Consider the following 20,340-nt stretch of genomic DNA (forward strand, 5'->3'; position numbering starts at 1 on the left):
AGCTCACTGATTTAAAATATTAGCATAAAGGTCCGCACCACAGTGATGATGTTCAATTTCATATTGAGATTGAAGATGGGGAAATAGCAAGGGCATACCAATTCAGCCATAAATATGTTTTGGGTCAATGTCATAAAATTGTCACAAAATTTTGGTAATTGAGAAAGAGCTAAAACCTTTTTTGTTTGTTTTTTGTTTTTAAAGGGAAGAAAAGTGCTTCTGAGGCTCTTTTGGAATAAGTAACAGTTTTCAGATTCACTTTTGCAAAGATTGCCAACATCATTCGCAGACACCAACAAACCAGACTGAACAGAAAGATCCCTGTGGTAGGATGCCGAGCAAATCGTTGACTTCTCCAATCTCTAAGAGACAATATCTAAATGTCAGTCTCATGGCATTGTATTTTCTGCTTCACCATAAGATTAGCAAACACAAGACATAAAATTATGTTTATTTACTAACCAATACAGAATATACTAGGCCCTTTGCCTGGAAGCCAGATTTCACTTCTGAGATTTTCCAAAGTCCATTCTAGAAGAGGTGGCTGTTACTGATACCCAGGGAAGGCAATTCTTAAATTGCTTACCTGGGGATGGAACTTTCTGTGGACTTTAGGCCCTTAAGACCAAAAGCCATGAGGCATTTATGAATAGGTGATGTAAGAAATTTTAATAAAAGTTGCAATAACCCTGAAAATAGTGTCTTTAATAACCTATGTACTATTAATAACAAAGCATGCATAGTGCCGTGCATTCATAACTATTTGGTCATAAAAAATATGTGACTGTAATTATGATATTTACAGTCAACTTATAAAAATACATGTAATTCTGAATGGCAATAGTTAATCCTTAGCTCTAACCACAAGCCTAGAAGGATTAGCTTATTACGGGGAAATGTGATAGATAATTACAAAATGGACAAAGCTTTTACTCTCTTGAATTCAACATTCAAGAATAACTATAATAGCATCATAAAACATTTGTCATCATTATTCTTCTCACCTCACGAGGTAAAAACCTAAATTCTGTGGAAATAAATGGGAATCAAATAGGAAAGGGCCACTTACATGATACAACAACAGAGGAGAATAGTTCTTTCATAGAATACTCATGCACAACCTTCAAAGAGGTTCATAGTCACTGCAAGAATTCCTGGGAAGACATCTAAACATGACTTTCATTAAAAAGAATTAAGGCTGGTCTAAAGAATCAAATCTCTAAGGTATGATTACCTTTAACCATAAGCGGTAAAAAATCTTTTAGCTGATCTCTCTGTAATTTAGGTGAGTACCTCTTTGAAGTTTATTAACATCAAAGAGAGTGGAGCTCACATGGCACTTTCCAATTCAAATTTAAATTCTAATGGAAGGAAATAAATCCACATTCCAGTTTACATACAGAAAAAGAGTAGTTTTTTCAAACTTTATAACCTCTTACTTTAAGGGCATACATGTTTCAATTAAATAAAATATTACACAAAGCTGACATATTTCCCACAAATTTCTTCTCTTCTAGGAGTTGATTGATCATCTGCTGACAATAGATAAGTTCCTAATTTGAATGGCATTAGTACTTCATAAATGAACAAAACAATGAGTGCAAACTTGAAAAACTAGGGAGAGGTGCATACAAGCTACCAAAAAAGGTTGGGATTGGGGGTGACCTGCAAATCATGATCTCATATCTTAGGATGTATCTTAGTATTCAGGAAATGGAATTCTTGGAAACATCTGTTTCACAGTGAGGTTGGGAGGTCAGATGATGCTCTGTTAGATTCTTCTTAGGATTAAATTACTTCCTAGGACTGCGTTAAGACACTTTAGGTGGTATATTAACTCTTCCAGAACAAATAATTCCATTTCAGTAAATTATTGCTACAGTTCTCTAAAGAGTACTACAGTGTCCTGGAAAAGATAATGTTCCTTCCAAAATGCCCTCTAGTCACTCGAACAATGAGAAATTCATATTTATCTTAGACACTTTGATTCTTGAAGACGTAAACTAAAAAAGAAGAACTGTTTTTCCCTATCCAAACAGAGACTATCTGGATGGAGACATAATATTAGACCTGCCCTGGTCATTTGGCAGTGTATGCCATTTCCTCTATGTGCTTTTGACAACTGGCATGCTTGATTCTTTCCCTGTAAATCAGCCTGCCATTATTCTTTGCATGCAGAATGGTCTATAGGAACCAAGAAAAAACCAACCCCAATAGCCAATCTTTTAAAAAATAGGTGAATGAGTGGAGCATGGCACACAATGGGAAGAAAAGGAGTGATAGTTAATTAACTTTCTCAGTGATTATCTCCCATATTTTGAAGGGGATGCGAAAAAACTAAAAATCTTTACAAATGATGGGTAATCTGTAAGAGGAATTCTCCTCCTCCCTGCACCCCCACTACAAAACCCCCACCCAAACAAAAAATCAAAACCCAAACCAAAAACCTCCTCTGAAACTTCTACTTCAGATATGAGATCATGGTCTGGAGGCTACTCATACCAAATACCAGTTCATTCTAGTACAGCAGTTCATGAGGCAAAAGGCTAGGAGTATTTGTGACATGACTTTACAAATAATGTAAAAACAATAACCCTATGATTATGGGCAATAATTTTCCACACTCAAATCTATAGATATTGCACTGAAACTGACACAATGGGGAAGACATAGATCATTTCCTGTTGAAACCCAATTACCTCAAGGTAAAACAAAACAAACTCCATTTAATAAATGAAATACTACTTAAATGTTTTCATTTTAGGGTCTGTTCCCTTTCCCCTTTATATTCTGGAAAGTTATATGTCTAAGTATACTTGTTTTGTTACTTCATTAGCCTATCAACTTCATTTCCAGAGACTATAACGAGAATGGAATTGTTTGTATCGTTTTTCTGAACATAATTGAGTCAAGGAGTTTTGTTATTTTAGATATTATTATTAATTTGATTAAAACATAGAACCAAAGTTGATGGGAAATAGTAGCTTTCTTCTAGGTAAAAGAGCTTACCAGCAGATTTTATAATCATTGGACATTTATTCTGTCCTACCTGGAAATAAATTATGTTACTGCTTGGCATGGGAAAAGGCATTTTCTAGTAATTTCCTGTGACAGGAGGCACAGCAATAGTCCAAGTAAGCACCCAACAGGTGCTTGGGAGTAGTTTTAAACTTTAACTTAATGAAAACATTTACCTCAGTACTTTTGTTTGAGAAAGAATTCAGCAGCAGTTATAGTTAATATCCCACCTGTGGAGAGCTGCGATCACCCTAGGAGGTGGGCCAACCGAGGAGCACTTTCCAGGTAACAAGAGCAACACTATTGCGAGAAGCTACAAATGGTACTGCAGTAGGTGTAGTGAACACTACTATAGTGATCATGGCCTGGGTTATGTTCCAAATAGTAATGCAAGGAATACACTAGAGTTCATAGGATTAGAATAGTTTCCTTATGCTAAGAACTAGTAGATGGCATGTGATGAGTGGGTATGGTCCATTTTATTCTATTTCACTCTACAAGTTTCCTAGTTATGTCTCCTTTCTCCTATGTTAATTATATTCCATGACAGTTATTTTCCCTATCTAAAATAAGAACGGTGTAACTATGGAGTACCCCAACTCACATACACATACTTGTGCACCCTTAGACTCATGTATGGATAATCTGTGTAAAGCGCTCATTTGCAATTGGGTGAGCTCACTGAAAGCAGCCATATTAGCCTTCCAAATACAGTAAAAGCCAATGAAAATCCATATCAACTGTTTATTTCTAATATGAAACAGTAAACCTTGTCCATGTGGTAATTAATTCAAATGCCTTTTGTGTTTTTTTGTGAAGTCATCCAAAGCAAAAGTCTAGATGACTGCTGACATGATATGCATAATCTAATGAACTCACATCTCTGTTTATTTTGCTCATCCCACAGTTGAATGACACTGACTGCTGAGACACTTGGGTTGATTTAGAACGGCTATTAATGAATCTATAAATTTGGCTAAGGTTGATTTGACTTTCTAGGGAAAGGCCAGCCTATCTTCAAATAGACACCTCCCTCCACATAAACGTCAATGTACTCTAAAGACAAAACTAAGTATATGTATATATGGGATATATACATATATATGTACACATAAAATGGATTGGGAAGTCCTTTGGTTTAGACAGTATTAAATATGTACTTCCCAAGTGCATAGGTTTCCCTTGACCAACCTGTTCCAAAAACAAGCATGAAAAGTGCCATGGCACATTTCCTATGTCTTTCCCCCTATTTGAAGGACACCTTTCCTTGCTCCTCCATCACTCCTAAGCATTTTATTTTTAAAAGCAGGTGGTTCTTTTGGCGTTCTATCTTAACACTCCATTGATTCATCCATTCCTTGGAAGAGCTCTCAGATTACATCCAGAAACTTGTTTTTAGAGGAGAACAAGGTTGCAAATAACTTTTTCCTCTTTTTTAATTCCCTCTTCCCCTCAAGAAGCAGGCACCTTGAAGTGTCATGAATAATGCACTCTTGATCTGACTTGCCTTGTTACCCCTGGCCAGCCCAAGCAGCTGAGGTCTGAGCTTTACTTGCCCTGCATCATTGTGCAATACTGGAAAAGAAAAATAATCCACTGGTCTATACCCCTCATACTGTGGTGACGTGATCCGGGTTCTCTTGAATTTCTATGCATTCAATTTCCTCTCTTTCCTTTCGCTTGGCACGTTTCTTTTTCTTGTGGTGCTTTTTGGAAGGGGGGAAAAATGTTAGGAACACAGGTAAAATAACAAAACAGTGCAGAAGTGTGCAACCCCCAGTGAGCAGCAAGCATTTGAACAGTGTGAAGGTCAAGTTCGAAGGCACAAATAGAAGGGGGACTAACCCAATAAGAAAAGAAGTAACATTTTGCAAAATGGCTGTCCCATGCTCTTGCAAGGAGCTTTTTATACATTGTGTTCGGGTGTGCTCAGTTGCTAATACAAATGTGAAAAGCAGTGGTGCACAGTGGTCAATGGCGAAATTCAAGGTGTAGATAAGGCACAAGATAGAAATGCAATCCATGTCGACGTTCCATAATGTCATTAAGCCCAGAACGCCCAGCTCAATTGAGGTGACGCTAAGAATTAGCCAGAAGTTTCCCAGAGGGTGGATCACTAGGAAAAAAGTCAGGATTAACACCAGGAGAACACCAAAGCCTGCGATCAGAACAGGCACTGTGACAGACAAGCTGTAATGGTCCATGAAGACAAAGGAGGGGTTGAACACGATGAATCGGATGCTCTTTGAGAGGGATAGGGGCCTCAGCTTTTCCAACACTTCTATGACTTCTTTCTGCTTGTCTCTGCTAGTCCTGGCCACCAGATACAAGCGAGAAGCAATGATATTGCTTTCATCCCCTGCCTTGGAGAAGATGATATCATTTCGAAAATGCTGGAATTCTGGCTTTTTTAAAAATGAGCTTTGCAGGACACTGATGAAGTCACTTTTGTTATTGGCACTGATGTTGCTGACTTTCAGGAACTGGTAGTACTGCTCCACCCAGGACACTGCAGTGAATCCACTACAGAGTCTTCTTAGGTCATCCTGGACGCTGCTGTTCCAGTACTCTAGGGGCTCATAGACATAGAATCCTATCACAGGGCTATAGTTGCTGAAATATTTCTGCTGAACCATGGCATAGGAAACACTTGGCGAATCACTGGCTAGTAGATTGATGATGTTGGCTCCGTCACTGATCTGTAAGCACCCCATGAAGGAGAAGGAGGCATAAATGAGATAGAGGATGACGACAAATGGCTTCACATATATATTGGTAATCCATTCATTATAATGTTCACGGAGGAAATGCTGAATGAAGTGGTGCTGGTAGGGGTTCGTCTCATGATGGGACGTCTGTTGATGCCCATCACTCATCACTGTCTGGAACCACACAGGTTTGCGATCCAGGTATTCTGCAGAAGGGATCTTACAGCAAAAGATGCTGTGGTAGCGGTTTTGCTCTAGTTGGCCAGCAAAGACCAGACAGGAGCCAAAGAAGGAGAAAATGTAGAAGTAGTTCAACAGAATGGAGACACACATGTTTTGACAGAAGACCTTCACAGCCTCTATGTTTGTGAATGGGCTGGCACCCATGCCAAAAGTGATGAAGTACAGGGAGCTGGTCATGGTATAGGTGACCATCACATCAGAATAGGCATCTGCTATCCTGTCTTTGAAGGGCAAGTTCTCTTTGGTTCTCCGCCATCCGGACAGAAGCTCAAACACTCCTTTAGTTCCATGACCTAATGTTTTAAAAAAAGAAAATAATAATTATTTTTATTTCCTCCTATGGCTCAAGTGAATTCCTTATAGTTTATCTATGCTAAATGGCACTTTATACTCTAATCTTCAAAGGGCTGTGATCCTCCTATCAGGGCCTCAAAAGTTGAGTTATGGACAGGATACATTTGGTCCCTGTTTCACTTTAGCAAAGCCCAAATTTATTGATATTCTGGGAAAAATGAAACATGTATTGTCTGTTCTATCAATGTGCAAAGTTGTAAATATAATGTTACATTATTACATGATTTTTTTCCCCTGAACACATATTGTCTTCCTAAATAGACAGTAAATTGTCAACGGCAGGGGCCGTTATTTGTGCACCTTCAAATGACCCTTAACATCATGTCAAGTGCTTGGTTAACTGATTCATTGACTGACAGTTCCTAACTTTTGTCTCAAGCTGATTTATATGCTGATTTAGGAAATTATAAAAGTATGTTAAACACTTAAAAATGGCTCTAAACTGATTTTATAATGTTGATAATCTCCTTGGTGGCCAAATGGCTTAGAAACCAATTTCCAAAGAGTTGATTAATTAGCTCCGGATGTGAGTTTAAAAAAAAAAATCTGCCATGTCACATAAAAGACAGGGCAAGACCTTCGGGGTGAAAAATCTTAGCAAGCACTTCCTTTGGGCTCCTCATAGAGCTCTGATTCATGTGAGATGGATGCTGACTAAATGCTTTTGACTGCTTCGTTAAAGTGAATGAAGAATACTTGTTTTAAACCAATGTTTGTGTCCCTTTTGATAAGAGTAAGTAGGCAAAAGGCTTAGTCAACACATATTACTTGAACACACAGTGTATGCCAGACTCTGGTAGCTACTGAGCTGTAATTTTGAGGAATTTCACAGCTCTTAAGATACTACCACTTTCTTACTAGCAAAAGGAGAAAGCAGCTAAGTAAACAAAGGTATTATACTATATCTGCAATTTCCCCTTTTTTCACTTCCCTGAATTGGACCTGTCAATGACCATCCATAATATATCAATTGGTAGCTTTCTGAGTGAGTGGAAATCTTCATAGATCACTCTTGCCCTTGTAGGCATAGCAATGCTACATAGGAATCTTTTCTGTGAATGGATACAAGCTGTGCTTGGGCTGTTCTCCAAGGAATCCATTAGACAAAGACATAGCTGAAAGGCACAAAATCAACTAGTTTATGAAAACCTGGAAAATGGACTTAAATGTGGCACTTAGATATTGGAGTTAGGTGTTACAAACTTAATTTACTTAGTAGTGCTTTAACAAAGATGTGATAGCTGGGGTCTTACTGCAATCGCTCTGAATTTGCATTGCCGATAGCTTTTGCTAACTGACTTGTATAATTCTTCCCTTTCTTTTATTTGAGACTACAATGTACATACTTAAAAATATTATTTCCCAGCCTAGTTTTCAACTAGAGGTGGTTCACGTGACATAGTTATGGACAATGCAATGTAACTGAAGGTCATCTAAGGATGCCTGTTAGAAAACCAGAGGGCATTTTGTTTGAAATAGTATAATGAAGCCACTGGGATGAGTTCTTGTCTGCCTCCTTTTGGAATTCTCTTCTAAGAAAACCAAATCTTGGCTAAGCCATTGTAGGTAAGGCTGTTACTTGCAGCTGAATCCATTCCTAACCAACAATGTTTCCTAGGTCAGTTAACATTTACCAAAACCTCTTTTAAGATGATCTAAGAATTCTTGCTTCATAGTTAATTTGACTATAGTATTTACAGACTTAAATGTATATAATGCAAATATTTGATTTTTAAAGATACATTGGCCAAACTTTTGGTAGTTTTTATCAATTATTAATAGTTACTAAAGGAAGCTAGGCATTGGAATTCTTTTTACCTCTAATGTAAAGCCTATTTATTCTTCAAAGCTGTCTCTTATAGGTCTCCAATCAGGAAAGATAAGTTTATCATAACAAGTAGAAAGGTTCGTGTAAACTGCATTTAGGAAAAGGCACGTTTTTTTCATTTGGAGGTCATGAACTGTTCCTTCTTGCATTTTATCAGGAGCTCAACATATGTGTATTACATTTAGTCTAACGATTCTTAACAATGTTAATTGTTCATTCCTATCTTCGGCAAAACTCCTTGAAGAGACAGAATACAGTACTTGCTCTATTATTCCCTTGACTAAAATACAATGTTAGAATAAGGGTTAAGGTAATTAAAATAATTCTTTAATGAGAGCACCTCTCTTCAGAAATGAGGACTCCTGCTATCTTTGTAGTCACAAGGTGGGGAAAGGCTACATAGAGCTACAGCTAAATTTGGCTTGCCTTTGATAGTGGTCATTTTTATGGAACATTAGGTACACTATGTAGGCCAGATTTTTGCTTTATGTAGTACAAAGGCCTGTAGGTGTAGGAAGATGATACTAAACCATATTAGATTAGGTAATCACTTTAAATGTGGTCGAGACTGAAAATACAATTTCCAAACTTTGTTTGGAGATGGCGTGTTTTATCCCACTCATATGTTTAGATATTTTATAGGATTTTCCTACTGATATTCATTCATTTGACTGTCACAATAATCTGCCCATTTTCTAGCAGTTCAAATGTATTGCCTGCTCCAGTCAAGGTAACTGTCTTTCACTGCCCTGTGGGCATGTTCCTCATTAGTCTTATCTTCTTAGCTTTGTTTATGTTATTTTCTGTCCCTTAAAATACTTTCCTCAATTCTGGTCATAATAAAATTCTATTCATTGGTCTGTTAAGGGTCAGTTCAAGTCTCCTATTTGCTATGAATCCATTTCTAATGATTCCAGTCATATCTATATCTATATCTATATCTATCTATATATATATATATCTCTTAATTTTTTATTGCCCTAACTAGTCACTCATTTTGTCCCACAACCATGTGCTGTTTTGCTCTGGAATTAAATGGTTTTCTCAAGATATGTTCTATCTCTTGGTTGGATTGCAAATTCTTCACGGCTAGGGAATGCATTTTATCTTACTTTTATACTCTGCAGGACATCTGGTAAAGTGATAGATGCCCAAAAGATGCCCATTAACTTCTTTTTGAATTAAATAAACTATAATTCTTGATTCTAGATGGGTCCAAAAATGGATCTTTTTATTACTTATTCTAAAATTTATTATACATGTTTGTACCTATATAAATATCGATTGTATCCAGAAGAACTATACACTATTTACTTTCATTCAATCCAATATATATTTATTTAGAGTTTGTTATATAAGAACTTTTGCTAGCCGATATATAAGATATAAAGGTAAACAAGGAACACAATCTTTTTCAACAACTGTCCAGAAAGTCATTTTCACTTAAGTAATTCTGAGACCAAGATTATAGCTTCTAATGCAACTGCTTTAAAAATAGGGATATATACCTAAAAAATTATATTGGCACTTGTAACAAAGCCATCAATACTTCTCTAAAAATAAAGAAGCAAGAGCATGAGCAAAGAAGAGAATATGTCAGAGTGATTTTTCTTTTTGTAGATGTTACTTCTATTGTCATATAATGAGAAAATATACTACTGTGAAAACAGCTTAATTATTTATTTTAAGCTCCTGCTAATGCATTTAGAATGTCTATATTTATTAAAATGCTAGATATTACTAGGATTTTAGATTAAAAATAACTTTAATTAATTAATATGAAATAACTGTGTATAGTATCAATGGAATTAATTGTATGGAAAGATAAAAGTTTAATAAAAGTTTTATTTGTTTAATACAGGGTTTCCCAACTGGGCACTATTGACACTTTGGTCTGGATAATTCTTTAGTGTCGGGGACAGTCACGAACTTTGGAGGATGTTTAGCACCATTCCACTACCCACTAGATACCAGTTGCACACCCCACAGTTGTAACAACCAAATATTTCTTCAGACATTGTCAAATGTTGCCTGTGGGGCAAATTTGGCTTCAATTGAAAATTATTGCTTTAGTCAAAAGAAAAAGAAATAATATACTCACTCATACACACGCATACTTAATTATCTGTTTCTGATTATAAAATCAGGATACATTTCCATGGAAAATTTGGGAAACATGAAAAATAGTGGTGAAACAAATTATTCCAGAATCCCGCAACACAGAAAACTGCTATTAACAACTTCAAGTATTTATTCCAGTCATTTGTTTATTTATCTTCCAAGCTTATGTATGTATGTGTGTGTGTGTGTGTGTGTGTATGTATGTATGTATGTATGTATATATTCATTTATGTATCTAGCCATCTGTTCAGATAGGTAACTACCTATATAACTAATTCAAAGAACTGGATTGCTACCAAACAAAAATTAGAATTTAGGATTACTCTTGCCACTCTGTCCAGATGCCAATCAACCATGGAGAGTCTGTTTTCCAATTTCTGCAGTGTTTTCTGTCTTTGTTTCTTACTTTTCACTTTGGTTTCCATTCTGAGGCTGGAATCATTTTTCGAGCATCTGCTCTCTTGAAAGAAGCCCCAATTTTCTCTTTAGCTTTTTCTAATAGTATTTTATTCCCCGCAGTTCCACCCTTACTCAGAGATTCTTAATCCAATTCAAGTAATCCACCTCAAACTGATGCACCAGTGTCCACCCCAAAGACACTGGTGGCCCACCAATTCAGGTGATGCATGGATCACATACAAATGTGACATGCCCCACTGAATGATGATTGGAACTACATTATATTATTTCCCAGTACCCAGTCCTAACTGTTCTTTGAGTCTGTCCCATTTTCCCACCAAAATCTTTAATTCTTACCTGAGGCTACTGCTTGTTTTAAGAACAACTCCATTCAAGTTCTGGACTCGTTTTATATGCAGTTACCTAATATATAAAGAGGAATTTTGTTCTAAGTAGGGCTGTATGCTGTGTACCATGAAAATGCGGCTGATGCTTCCTGAGGGATCAGGGAAAGCTTCAAAAGGTTTAGGCAGAGGATGATGTTAATGACAGTTTAGGCTGATGGGATAACATGAATAGAGACAAAAACCCCTGTAAACTATGAAGAGGTAGTTGTGTATTTAAAGTTTATAATTGTTATTTTTTTTCCCTCAGTAGAGATTAGCTCACTGCTATAGCGAGCTGGTATACTATTGTCCACAGTACATTTTTGATTTAGTGTTCCAAAATCTGACTGCCACACTTTGGTCATGATTTCCCTGAATTACATTAGTATATATTTGCACACTGCATTAGATTAATATAATAAGTAACTCACTCAGGACATTATTAGATGACTAATATTTCCTTTAGCACAGTTTTTTGAAATAAAAGAGAGAGAGTTCTTAAGGGTAAAAAAGAGTTGGACAGAGGAAAAACTGGGAGAAAAATTCAAGGAGGGAGATGAATAGAAATAATAAGGGTGTGTGTGTGTGTGTGTGTGTGTGTATTGAGTACTCCACAAGTCTGATGGGATGCTGATGGGGAGCTCTCTTTCCAAATGAAAGCAATTGGAAGCATGGTGTAACAATAAGGAAAACATACATGGCAGCTTGCTAACATGCCCCCATTTAACAATGATTTGGTAAGTTCTGCTATTTGCAATTGAGCCACATGAAAAAGATAAAGATCATGAAGGTTCTTCATGGTCATGGTCGTGCAGGTCTGCCAGAGTGAATATTTAAGTGTTTTTAAATTAAAAAAAAATTATTGTTACCAAACAAAACTGATATCAGTCCTCAGTGAGGTGGGGAGCACTCAGAACTGGTTATAATTCCGTTTGAGCTTCTAGTAATCATTCTCCAACAAATAAAGATGACTTCTAAAGTAAGATGGTTCTTCTCTGAGAACCAGCTCCAGCCTTCCTTTAAGAACATTTTTGCAAACTCCTACTCTTCTAATGTAAGCTTCCATATTGTAATTGCATCTAACATTGCTGTAGGAAAACTCTCTGGTGACGTAGTTAGGCCTAAAGAGAAGTTTTTCTTTTTTGTTTTTTTTGAGACGGAGTCTCACTCTTTCACCCAGGCCATAGTGCGGTGGCGCGATCTCAGCTCCCTGCTACCTCCGCCTCCCGGGTTCAAGTAATTCTCCAGCCTTAGCCTCCTGAGTAACTGAGATTACAGGCACCTGCCACCACACCTGGCTGATTTTTGTATTTTCAGTAGAGATGGGTTTTGCCACATTGGCCAGGCTGGTCTCAAACTCCAGACCTCAAGTAATCTGCCCGCCTTGGCCTCCCAAAGTGCTGGGATTATAGGCGCGAGCCACGGCGACGGCAAGATCTTTTTTTTTTTCCCCAGAGCAATGTTGTTCTATAAATCCAATATAATTTTTACAGTTGCCATTTTAATCCTACACTCAATCTCTCCAAAACCTACAATTCCAAAGAAAATACTTTTAACGAGGATGAAATTCAATTGGAACTAATTGTAACTGACTCAATGCTCTCTACTGAGTTTTTCTTTGCTATATTGCTTTAATAAGCATGATCTGTGGGTTTCTAGTTTATTTTAATCAGCAGAATTAGAATTCTCATTTGCCTTCAGAAGACATGCTGGTGGGTTTTCCTTTTCACTTGAACATGCTAATCAAGATATGAAAGCTTGACACCGATATCAGAGACGTAAGAAATAGAGGTTAAAAAAAAGTACTCCTTTTTATGACCTGTTCCAAAGAAAGCTTACTACTTTCCCTTAGAAGTTATTTCTTCATTTGGTTAGCTACACTTTCAATAATTGTGTTTGTGAAAATCACCCCCGATCGTGACATCCCAATGCCAACTAAATGAATGAATAATGAATGAAAAAAATAAAATCACAATCAACTGAAAACTCAGTCCAGCAAAGCAGATGCAAAAATGTCTGGATAATGCATCAGTATTTTAAGTTATTGTTCACTTCTTTGGCATTATGTGGGATCATTTATCCATTGTTCCTTCTCTTTAGCTGGCGGATTCCTACTTAGCATGTTCTCAACCATAATCTCACCACTCGAACATGCGTGATCTCTAACACTTTCCGCTTGCCCTACTCACCCGCATTCCACCAGCTTAGACGTCTCTGCCCTGTATTCCAACCCAAATCACAGTACTTACTATACGCTAGACTGAGATTGCCCGTTGGTGGGCCCATCTTTTAGCCAGTCCAGAAACTCTTCACTGGCCAGGTTAGGCACTTGCCTTTTTCACTTTTGTATATTAATTATTGGCTTATGGTAAATGCTCAATAAGTGTTTTTAAAACTGAATTGGCCATGATCTACATGTAGAAATTTTAAAGATATTTGAACACATTCTTCTTGTAATAGTTATTATTGTAATGATACTTACTAGCTTAACAATAATAGGTATAATTGATATAAATATATTAATTTATATTTATTATATTTTATGTAATTTATACATTTTAATAGAATTATATATTTTATATAACTTATAAAATTTATTGAGGAATTAAATATAAATTATAACTTTAATAATAATAAATGTTACTATTTATCATTAGTTCTTACAATAATTATTATTAACAGCCCTATATTCAGCAATGGGTTTTGTGAAATAGATATTATTTGCCTCATTTTACTGAGAAGGAAACTTGCTGAATGTCACCCAATGATTCTGAATTTTTCTCCCATTTCCTCCTCTGTTCAGTTCACATTGACAGAGGTGGAAATAGATGTCAATTATACCTAATTGGGAAATTAGCATATTATTCATTAATTTGGCTGGTTCAGGATTACGGATGTCTAACAGAGAATGGAATATGAAATGAAATTACTTGTTCTATGTTGTTCTTTGACAGGGTAGAAACAGGTTCATAAGACACTCCTTTTGCCTGAGAGATGATGAACTTTTTAGATATTTTCTAATCCCCATAATGTCTAGTCTTGAGGTGATGATCAGTGTGTATTTGTATACTGACTGCTTCTAATTTAGTATCATCTAAAGTAAATAGATGATTATCAAGCCCCAAAGGTTGCTCAATTTATACAATGGCCAAAGCTTCTACCTCTTGGTTCTTATATAGCCCACAAAGGGTAGGGGGTGTTCAACAGGAATTCTCTAAGCTGCTACTGCCAGGGACATGTATGATGGTTTTACCTGGAAACCTTTGATAATGTTGTTCAATGAGGGAGGGCCTCGCTTTATCTTGTCCTTAAGCAAGAAGTGACTTCACTTGAAATATTCCCATCCCAGTACAGAATGAGTCAGAGTAAAGAGCAGAGAGTAGGGCCGGGCATGGTGGCTCAAGCCTGTAATCCCAGTACTTTGGGAGGCCGAGGCAGGTGGATCACAAGGTCAGGAGATCGAGACCATCCTGGCTAACATGGTGAAACCCCGTCTGTACTAAAAATACAAAAAATTAGCCGGGTGTGGTGGTGGGTGCCTATAGTCCCAGCTACTTGGGAGGCTGAGGCAGGAGAATGGGGTGAACCCAAGAGGCGGAGCTTGCAGTGAGCCAAGATAGCGCCACTGCACTCCAGCCTGGGCGACAGAGCGAGACTCAGTCCCAAAAAAAAGAGTAGATGGGAAAAGGAGCAGAATATTGCAAAGAAAAGAGGAAATAATTATGAGCATGAACAGACATTCAGTCCTTAGCACTCAGGAGGTTACAGGATTTTATTAGGTCTCTAATAAGAAAAAATAAAACTTAGTAGCAGATTCTCATTGTATAATTTTCAGAGCAGTTGTATATTTTATATATATATCTTAGTGTATAGACAAAAGACATATAGTCTCATCCAGAGTTTGCATTCAGTCATTTTGACAATTTATTTTGTAGTTTTTTTGTTTGTTTGTTTTTGTTTTTGTTTTATTATTATTATACTTTAAGTTTTAGGGTACATGTGCACATTGTGCAGGTTAGTTACATATGTATACATGTGCCATGCTGGTGCGCTGCACCCACTAACTCGTCATCTAGCATTAGGTATATCTCCCAATGCTATCCCTCTCCCCTCCCCCCACCCCACAACAGTCCCCAGAGTGTGATATTCCCCTTCCTGTGTCCATGTGATCTCATTGTTCAATTCCCACCTATGAGTGAGAATATGCGGTGTTTGGTTTTTTGTTCTTGCGATAGTTTACTGAGAATGATGATTTCCAATTTCATCCATGTCCCTACAAAGGATATGAACTCATCATTTTTTATGGCTGCATAGTATTCCATGGTGTATATGTGCCACATTTTCTTAATCCAGTCTATCATTGTTGGACATTTGGGTTGGTTCCAAGTCTTTGCTATCTTGAATAATGCCGCAATAAACATACGTGTGCATGTGTCTTTATAGCAGCATGATTTATAGTCCTTTGGGTATATACCCAGTAATGGGATGGCTGGGTCAAATGGTATTTCCAGTTCTAGATCCCTGAGGAATCGCCACACTGACTTCCACAATGGTTGAACTAGTTTACAGTCCCACCAACAGTGTAAAAGTGTTCCTATTTCTCCACATCCTCTCCAGCACCTGTTGTTTCCTGACTTCTTAATGATTGCCATTCTAACTGGTGTGAGATGGTATCTCATTGTGGTTTTAATTTGCATTTCTCTGATGGCCAGTGATGATGAGCACTTTTTCATGTGTTTTTTGGCTGCATAAATGTCTTCTTTTGAGAAGTGTCTGTTCATGTCCTTCACCCACTTTTTGATGGGGTTGTTTTTTTCTTGTAAATTTGTTTGTGTTCATTGTAGATTCTGGATATTATCTACAACTATCTGATCTTTGACAAACCTGAGAAAAACAAGCAATGGGGAAAGGATTCCCTATTTAATAAATGGTGCTGGGAAAACTGGCTAGCCATATGTAGAAAGCTGAAACTGGATCCCTTCCTTACACCTTATACTAAAATCAATTCAAGATGGATTAAAGACTTAAATGTTAGACCTAAAACCATAAAAACCCTAGAAGAAAACCTAGGCATTACCATTCAGGACATAGGCATGGGCAAGGACTTCATGTCTAAAACACCAAAAGCAATGGCAACAAAAGACAAAATTGACAAATGGGATCTAATTAAACTAAAGAGCTTCTGCACAGCAAAATAAACTACCATCGGAGTGAACAGGCAGCCTATAAAATGGGAGAAAATTTTCGCAACCTACTCATCTGACAAAGGGCTAATATCCAGAATTTATTTTGTAGTTCTATGTAGTATAAAAAACTTAAAGGATCCAGTGTATGTGTATATATATATATATATGTGTGTGTGTGTGTTTGTGGATATATACAGATATACGCCCATATCACATATGTATACACACATATATGCATATATAGTATATGTGTGTGTGTTTATGTATGCATGTGTGTCTGTGTGTGTATATATGTATATTTGTCAATACACCTAAATTTGTATGTTTTTATATATATTATATATACATGTATATGGAGAGAAAAAGTGAGAAGAGAAATAGCAATAGAGATGGGAGATGGGGATGCCCTAAAACTTCTTGACAATTGCAGTCAAGATTTTCATACTCAAAGTGGGCCAAACTTGGTAATTAACACGATTTGATATTGTAGTTAGTAGCAAATTCCCCCAGAACAGACTGCTTGCGTTTAAATCCCATATCTCCTACTTCCGAGATCTGTGACCTCAGGCTGTTTTTGTAAGCCTCCACGTATCTGTTTCCTCATCTGTAAAAAAGGGTGACAGTGAGATGTACCTCATGGGATTGTTAGGCGTTTTAGATAAGTTAGTACATGTGCTTGGAACACAGTAAGTGCTACATTGAATGGAAAAGCACAGTGCTGCCAACTGCAGGACGACTGTCATGGAGAACGTTCCAAATTGTTGGACTTGGAATGCCAACTTCTGAATGCAGCTTGGTTACTGATGTCTTTACTGCCCCAGCTGAGTTGGCTTTGTAAGGGGGTGGATTCCCGGAGCTCTCTTTTCAGCTTTCCTTGCTGCAGGGCCTTGGTGCTGCCAAAAGATGAAGCACCACTGCAGAGCCAGCACACACAGGATGGCTTGCTTTCCTGCTCTCTCTCTTTCCCTGCTAAATAGCCACTATCAGGAAGTTTTCAATTTTTTTTCTCTGTACCTTCCATGCTTTTCAAGTTTTCGAAAATGAATATGGGCCGTTCGCTGTGGCTCACACCTGTAATCCCAGCACTTTGGGGGGCTGAGGCTGGTGGATCACTTGAGGTCAGGAGTTTGAGACCAGCTTGGCCAACATGGTGAGATCTTGCCTCAACTAAAAAAAAAAAAAAAAAAAAAGTACAAAAAATTAACTGAGTGTGGTGGCGCATGCCTGTAATCCCAGCTACTTGGGAGGCTGAAGTGGGAGGATTGCTTGAACCTGGGAGGTGGAAGTTGCAGTGAGCTGAAACCATGCCACTGCACTCCAGTCTGGGTGACAGTGAGACTGTGTCTCAGAAAAAAGAAAAAAAAAAAAGATTGAGGAAAGAAATGCAGCCTCTGAGGGCTGGGTGCTGTCAAGTAGGCCATGGTGCTGCCAGGAGTTGTTCTGGCACTCCCAGCTGTGTTGAGTGTTATCTTCTCGACCACAGACAACCTCACAAAACAGCATCAGACAAGGCCATTCTGTGACCGGCATGAACCGAGACAAAACGAGACCCCTCCATAATCAGAACCAAATCTGAAAAAAACACAAACATTGCCCAAAACATAAAATGGACTAAATCTCTTCCTTTCAAAAGTGGTAGTGGTAATTGGCGCTCCTTTACCAATCACGGCTTACCCTTACTCTAGTATTTTCTCCATCTAGGTATAATAATTACTAAGATAACTATTATTAAGATAACCAGTCATAGAACTACCATCTCTTCTTGACAGTAAACAACCATGCTCCCTTGAATTCTCTTCCAAATCATCTAACATTTGCAACAGTCATATAAGTCCATTTTAATACCTTCTTCCTAAAATACTCCATGGTCCCCAATGGCGTGGGTTTTTCCTCATTGTAATTAGTCAATAAACCTAAATGTGTTCAATGATAGTAGTATTCTTGGTGGTCTGGCTGGAGGATGCTGGTATTTTATAACAAATATTTTTGGAAAATAAAATGCACTAAAACTTTTGTTGTCATTGCTGATTTATAAGTAAGTTTCATTTGAGTATAGGAGTTATAACAGGAACATTGGGTGAGAGTTAAGCCCAGAAGGATTTGAATATCCAAACCATGCCACCACTAAAAGGGATGGCTTCCTGGTAATATGTTAGTTGTGTTATCACTGAAAAGAGAATGCCAGTTGGGCATATGAGAAGTGGGAAGTTATTTTGAGAAGATGATAACATGAATATTAACATAGGAGGAGGGAGGAGGAGCCATGTGGAACTAAAAATTCATTGCTTTAGGCAGAGAAGAGCAATGAATGGAATAATCTGGAGTGGGGCTGAAAATCTTACAATGGTCAAGAGGAAGGAATTGGTAGTTTATAAACTAAATACAAGCATATACTTTAAAAATTAAGACCCAGAACAAAAAAGAAAATAATAAATACAAGAACTTGCAGAAATAACAATTATGACAATCTTATCATTTGTTGAGCTACACACATTTAGGGAATAAAAATTAATTCTTTCATTTGAAGGACATTTCCTGAATGCTGCCTGGTAAGATATGGTAAAATGTCATCACTTTAAAGTTTAATAACTTCTTTTTGTCCCATTTGAAAACCATATCACATCCATATGCCTGAATTTAACAGTTCATTAATTGCAAGCTCTGGAGATCTTTTATCCTATAAAGAGTAAAATGAATGCTGACTTAGGATTTTTACAATAGCAAAAGCTGGAGAATGTTTTTAAAATGTCTGATTCAATCATTAGGATGTATTTATGAAATGGAAGGACTCTTACTTTGCAAACTTAGATTATGCACAGCTTTGATTTCTACTAAATATGATTCAAGAGAAAAATCTTCAAAGCTGTAGCACAGATGCTTGATAAAAGCATAATGCTTCAAAGGACAAGTTTTTTAGGGGCATCCCTGAATGTTTTGTGGCCTTTCTTCCCAATGAAGATGAAATAAAAACATTCCACACCTGGATTTTTTTCTGAACAGAATGCCCTGAAGCCAATGGAAAACCAGTTAACCCAAAAGTTCAGGAATGGGATGATTCTGATCATTGGAATAGTCATTAAATTAATCAACCAGAACTTCCTTTTTGATTCAACTCTGATTGGTTGATTAACTTTATTAGAGATCTTTTTATTTTTTTTGAGATGGACTCTCGCTCTGTCACCAGGGTGGAGTGCAGTGGTGCGATCTTGGCTCACTGCAACCTCTGCCTCCCAGGTTCAAGCGATTTTCCTGCCTCAGCCTCCCGAGTAGCTGGGACTACAGGCGTGTGCCACCACGCCCAGCTAATTTTTGTATTTTTAGTAGAGATGGGGTTTCACCATGTTGACCAGGATGGTTTCTATCTCTTGACCTCATGATCTGCCCACCTCAGCCTCCCAAAGTACTGGGATTACAGGCGCGAGCCACAACGACCAGGCTGTAGAGATTTTTCTAAAATGTGTTAGACTTTTGTTCCTCTTCTGTATCTAGTCCTGACAAAAAGAAAAGGTTGTATGTGTAGCAATTAAAAAGATGCACTGTGGAGTCAGGCATTTTGGTCCCAGTTCTGGCTCCATATATTGAATAATATACTTTGGAGTCATCACTTTATCATGCATTAATAATCAAGAGGCAATATGGTATATGAGTCAAGGCATCAGGCTATGTGGGTTTACATTTCTTCACTACCATCTATTAGATGGGCAAATGAACTACTCCATGGCTTGATTTGCTAACCTGCAAAATGGAGAGAATAACAGTATCTGCTTCAAAGACTTGCTGTGTTAAATGAAACACAGATACATGAGTCCCTTAGTACAAATATCTGGTACACAATTACTGTGCTCCCTTAAATGTTAACTATTACTGAGTAATATTATATAGTTGTAGCAGCATAGGAATTTAAGTTGAATGTGTACCAGGCCTAGAGCAGAGTTTTAAAGTTTTCTTCTCTGATTATTTTGAAATTTGTCTTTTTTGTCTTTGGAAGCTAATTGTGGAAAAATGCTGATTAACAAAGGGTTTAGTTAACTGGATTAAACTAATTGAGGCATTCCTTATATGTATGTTCTTATTCAGAATAAGCTGAGTTGTTTTCA

At 37.3% G+C, this 20,340-nt stretch overlaps 1 protein-coding gene across 3 annotated transcripts in view; it reads right to left on the bottom strand.

Annotated features, from left to right (window-relative positions):
• Nucleotides 1-432: 432 nt before the first annotated feature.
• The window catches only part of PTCHD4 (patched domain containing 4), a 237,961-nt gene continuing 218,053 nt past the window's right edge, over nt 433-20,340 (bottom strand). For all 3 annotated transcript variants that reach the window (XM_014345352.4, XM_034962222.3, XM_003833185.3), the window contains one exon: nt 433-6,262. In XM_014345352.4, coding sequence (XP_014200838.2) covers nt 4,629-6,262 — 1,634 coding nt within the window. In that variant the 3' untranslated portion in view covers nt 433-4,628. The remainder of the gene's footprint in view (nt 6,263-20,340) is intronic.

This window comes from Pan paniscus, chromosome 5 (assembly GCF_029289425.2).
Source record: "Pan paniscus chromosome 5, NHGRI_mPanPan1-v2.0_pri, whole genome shotgun sequence".
NCBI classification, from domain to species: Eukaryota; Metazoa; Chordata; class Mammalia; order Primates; family Hominidae; genus Pan; species Pan paniscus.